At 38.9% G+C, this 5,051-nt stretch overlaps 1 protein-coding gene across 1 annotated transcript; it reads right to left on the minus strand.

Annotated features, from left to right (window-relative positions):
* Positions 1–963: 963 nt before the first annotated feature.
* LOC114296844 (subtilisin-like protease SBT3) lies at positions 964–4,054 on the minus strand. The gene has a single exon (XM_028241181.2). The coding sequence runs from the start codon at positions 3,344–3,346 to the stop codon at positions 1,055–1,057; it is 2,292 nt and encodes a 763-aa protein (XP_028096982.2). The 5' UTR covers positions 3,347–4,054; the 3' UTR covers positions 964–1,054.
* Positions 4,055–5,051: the final 997 nt, after the last annotated feature.

The following is a 5,051-nucleotide window of genomic DNA, read 5'->3' on the forward strand; positions in this document are numbered from 1 at the left end:
TTTTATGTTTTTACTCCAACCATGCTCTTTATTTTAACTTTTCATTAATTTTATAGAATGCTATGTCAACAACAAAGATGGAGGGAAATAATCTTAATGATTAAATACATTTTGCCTAGCCTTGAAAGTTAGTTATATGTAACTAGTGAACGTGAGCTGAGCCAAAGTACCTAATCACATGCTTAGTGCATTGGAGTTGAAAAAAGTGAGTCACATTAGGCATTTTGAATAACAAGCATTATATGCCTAGTGGGTTGGAGATGCTCAAAGCATGGTGCATAATTTTGTTGAGTAAGAGGTAAAAAAGGAGGGTGATAAAATTGTACGATTATGAAAATACAAGTAAGCAATAATCTAGAACAACCAAGTTGACCCACTCTGCAAATGGATACAACCTAATAGAACTTAAATCTTGCTGTACAGACGACTAAAGTTATGGGTTGTCTACTCCTAGATACAGGAATACAATTTTTTGCATATTATTACTGATTTCCTTGTAACTGATATTCTACCTTTTGTTATTGGAGTTGATTGTTACTGATTTTCCCATAGCTTACATTCTGCTTTTGGCTGTTGGAGTTACTAGTTCTGAGTGAATCATCGACAAGACCCTGGGTTTGGCCCAGTGGTCTTGTAGCCACACCTTAAGGTGTGGTGAGGGAAAAGTTGAGGGATTCGAGCTGATGGAGCAGTGGCTACCCCTTTAGTCGCAATATAACTTTACTAACAAACTAAAATCCTACAATCTTCACACACACACACACACACAAAAAAAAAAAAAAAAAAAAAAATGAATCATTGACAAACTTTCAATTCATAATTTTTGATAAGCTGCAGCCTGCATATATTTTATGCCATACAACCGCATCTCCTAAGAGCTTATATTGACATTTTATTGGAAAATTTTAGCTTGTTTAAGGTGTATATAAAACAATCTGGCCTTGTTTCACACTTCTAATTTATAATTGCATAATGTTTTGATCCTTTATTGAGATTCATATCAGAATATTGGTTTAACATATTTTGGTTGGGTAGAATACCTATGCTGAGGATGTCAGCCAGATATGGCTACAATGGGGCTTGATACTATGTGGTTAGCCTGATCAAACCATTTGAGATAGCCACTCGTTATGTTTGTTGCATCTTTATCGACCTCTACACTCATAGCAAAACTTTGCTTCTGAAATTTGCTTGTGAATGTGAGAGTACTGGGCTCTACCTTGATCCTCATTCCAGTAGGAACAACTAAAACCGCTTGATAAGTGGCTGTATCATCTCCCACATTTGTCACAACCCTGCTGAAGTTCTTTTCTTTTATGGAGCTGGCTCCTTTGGGAAATATGGCGACGAAAGAAGGATAATTGAGGTCAATGGGATTTTGGCTGCAACTCCACTCATTTCTTCTGAGGACAGCGCTCATCTGCTTCTTACTATAGCCGAGGCGACACAGGAACTCAATATAATCTTGGAAACCCATGTCATATATCAGGCCTGGATCCATGGCTTTATTGGGATTGATGTGGCCTGCCCCGAAGTCTAGAGGTGTGGCATGGAGTCCAGTCCATTGGTCTTTGAAGGTTGTGCCTGTATTGTCAACTAAATTTGCGGTGGTCATGATGGCTGATCTTATGGCTGCAGGGCTCCAATCTTGGTGGACAGCCTTCAGTAATGCTGCAACTCCTGCAACATGGGGTGCTGCCATTGATGTTCCTGAGTAGAGTGCATAATCTGTGACCAAATCGTAGTTGCCTATTGAAGTGAAAGGTTTATTGGGTGCAACTGCTGCCAGAATATCTGCCCCAGGAGCGAGAATATCTGGTTTTAGAACACCTGGGCTAATTGGGTCAGGTCCTCTAGAAGAAAAACGGGCAACTTGAGGAGCTGGTTTTGTGCCCAAGCTTGTCATCATGAACCTCATGCTCTTCACCATCGCTTTTTTTGCCTTGGTTGCATACTCTCTGACTGAAGTCCCGGAACTAGTCTTTAAAACCAGGCTAGGAATGAAGGACCCACCTGGACCTAAAGCAACATGGTCTGCCATGAAGATGCCTGCATATCCACCTGCCCTAAAAATTTCTATCATTTGTTCAATAACACTAATGTTGCCACTATTATCACATAGGACTACCTTACTGTCAACCTCTTTTGGATCCAAAGCATAAAGGTTGCATGTTGCTTTGCTTCGATTACGTTCCCCATAATACAAAGGTGTGTCAGTAATGTATATGCTTTCCGGGAAGTATGATGTTCCTTCCACAGTTGCTCCATTTCCTAGGTGCATTTTTCCTCCAAAACTTCGGTCAACAGTGCCAGCACCTACCGTCATGATCCAAGGTGCTCCATTGTATGTTGTGTTTGGACCTCCATCATTTCCAGAAGAACAGACAACAACAATCCCTTTCTCTATTGCTGAAAGAGATGCCATAGCTATGATATCCTTGAAATAAGATGTCTGTGTAAATCCCAGAGACACAGACATGATGTCCACCCCATCAGCAATAGCTCGATCCATGCCGGCGAGCACATCAGTAGCTGCAGCCTCCTCTGTGCTTGTTGACCAGAGGACCTTGTACATGGCGATACGTGCATTTGGTGCTATCCCTCTGGCTGTGCCTTTAGCGTACCCAAAGTGACTAGCACCAAGTACATGGGTACCCGCTGCTGTGGACGAGGTGTGGGTTCCATGACCAGCGAAGTCTCTTGCTGATTTGAAGTCATCTTCCTTGGAAATTTTTTTGCCTGAAGCATGGAGTCCTTTGCTAAAAGACTGAGCACCAATGAGCTTCCTGTTGCAGGCTGAAGGGCCAAAATCTTGGCCATTTTCACACTTGCCCTTCCATCTCTCTGGCACTGGTGACATCCCTTTGTCCTGAAAGCTCTCACTTTCTGGCCAAATTCCAGTGTCTATTATTCCTATGATTACATCTTTCCCAAAAGAAGAAGCAGGCCATATGCCAGTTCTACTTTTTAGGCCAAGGAACTTGGTGGTGTGGGTTGTGAAGAGCTTACCAAAGGACTCCTCATATGTTGCACGGTGAGCTGGGGACTTTTCGAGTTCAGATAGTTGAGAGGGTGTGAGCCTGGCGCTGAAACCATGCATGACATGGTCATATGAATAGAGTAACTCATCTTCATGATCAGCGGGAAATGAAGATAATGATTTTAGAGTAAACTTGTGCCATGACTCCTGGCTTAAGAAAGTTGCTGGTTTCTGTGAACGGTCCATGTGGATGATGTATGTCTTGTATTCTTCAGATGCTGCAAATGCATTACTGACCCCCAGGAGGAATACCAGTAGCCAGGGCAGTGCAGGGTGCAAGGGCAAACAAAGAAAAAAGCTGGTCATGGCTAAGTAGATTGGATGGGAAGATGATGTGAAACTGAGTTTCTGATGCTATATAAAGGACTTCCAAGAGAATCTCCCTCCCATTACGTTGATTTTTTCAATGGTATACTTTCTCATGCTTTGAAATTTCTCTTCCTTACCTTTTTAATGGTCCCTAACTTTAATTTCCTTCTTCATTTTGAGCTTGACATTAATATATATAGATAATGATGAAATCTTATTAATAAACCAATGATTTATCAAAAAAAAAAAAAAATTGTTAGCATCTTCAATAGTAGCCGTTCACTCTTTATCTTTATGTTAAGTATATATCAGCATCTCATTTGACTCTCTGTTTTTATGCGTGAATGTTGTTCTCTCAATTTTCCCCCCCCTTTTGATACGTCCCAGGGACACTAGTGACCATGGTTGCACCCAACTTGCAAAATCCTGAGAATGAACCCTCAAGCCTTACTTAATGTTGGCTTAGTACTCTTGCTTAACTTTTTTGATTGATATATGGTAATATATCTCTTCTAATGATGAGAATCTCCTGTTAACAGCATAAATTTTTGTTCTTGGAAGAAATTGATGATGAACATACAAAAATAATTATCTATTTATTTTTTAAATTGAGAATTTCAGATGGAGCACATCTAGTGCTTCTTGTAATCATGTTTAGTGTCCATCCGAGACTTATTTTATGCATTCTATATGTTAGAACATTGCTGAAGAGATTTTAGGACTCTTCTAGTTTGCAGTATTTTGGTTACTTTTTAAATTGCTAAACATATGGTGTGTAATTGCCCATGGATCATCTTATAGATTAAGTTAACGTAATTGGGTTATTATTGTACACGGCTTTATTTAGACCAGAAGACTCTAATGTTAAGTCTTTGTAGGATTAAGTCGGTCTAGTAGCTTATCATTCTTCAATAGAGTTGATTTTACAATAATGGGAGAGTTTGTTTGTGTGAATTTGATTGGCTGTTGTTTAATGTTAAGTCTTTGTAGGATTAAGTCAGTCTAGTAGCCTATCATTCTTCAATAGAGTTGATTTTACAATAATTAGAGAGTTTGTTTGTGTGAATTTGATTGGCTGTTGTAAGGGTAAAAACAATCCTCTCTTCTTCTTTGTTAGTGTCACAGCCTTTGTTTATACCTCCTTTATAGCACCAAAACCCTAACAAGTCAAGCTTAAGTCAATACTAACCACCCCCCCCCCCCCCCCCCCCGTCCTCTACCTATTGGCATTCAATTTGATTATCAAAACCTTAAATTACTCATTGTTTTACTCTTAAATAGGCTGTGTATTGAAAGTTTGGCAAACTTTATCACTTTTGTACGAACTAATTTTAGCTCTTTTTCCTTTTAAAACCTGAAGACAGTGTTTGGATCTTAGATTTGAGGAGAGATATGTAGAAAGAAAAGAAGAAAAGTGAAGGGAAAAATGAATGAAAAGTGGATTAAGTTAGCAGTATTTTTTTAATATTTTAAATTGCAAGACATATGCTGTAGTAGTCACCCATGAATCATTTTACGAAGGGTTACATTGTTGGGTTATTATAAAAGGCTTTATTTAGGTTTTGGAGTAGACTGGTTATGATAATAAAAAATTCAAGATCGTATAGTGTTAAGTCACAATCTAGGTAGACTTAAGAAGTCTAGTAATAGACTAGGATTAAGCTGTCACGTTTAACTAAATTAATTTTTAGTTCTTTCCAGT

The sequence above is a fragment of the Camellia sinensis genome, chromosome 3 (genome assembly GCF_055761805.1).
Source record: "Camellia sinensis isolate YWXY chromosome 3, ASM5576180v1, whole genome shotgun sequence".
NCBI lineage: Eukaryota > Viridiplantae > Streptophyta > Magnoliopsida > Ericales > Theaceae > Camellia > Camellia sinensis.

What these genes read in the sequence shown, in the direction of transcription:
- LOC114296844 (XM_028241181.2), bottom strand. Translation starts at nt 3,346, where the DNA reads ATGACCAGCTTTTTTCTTTGTTTGCCCTTGCACCCTGCACTGCCCTGG.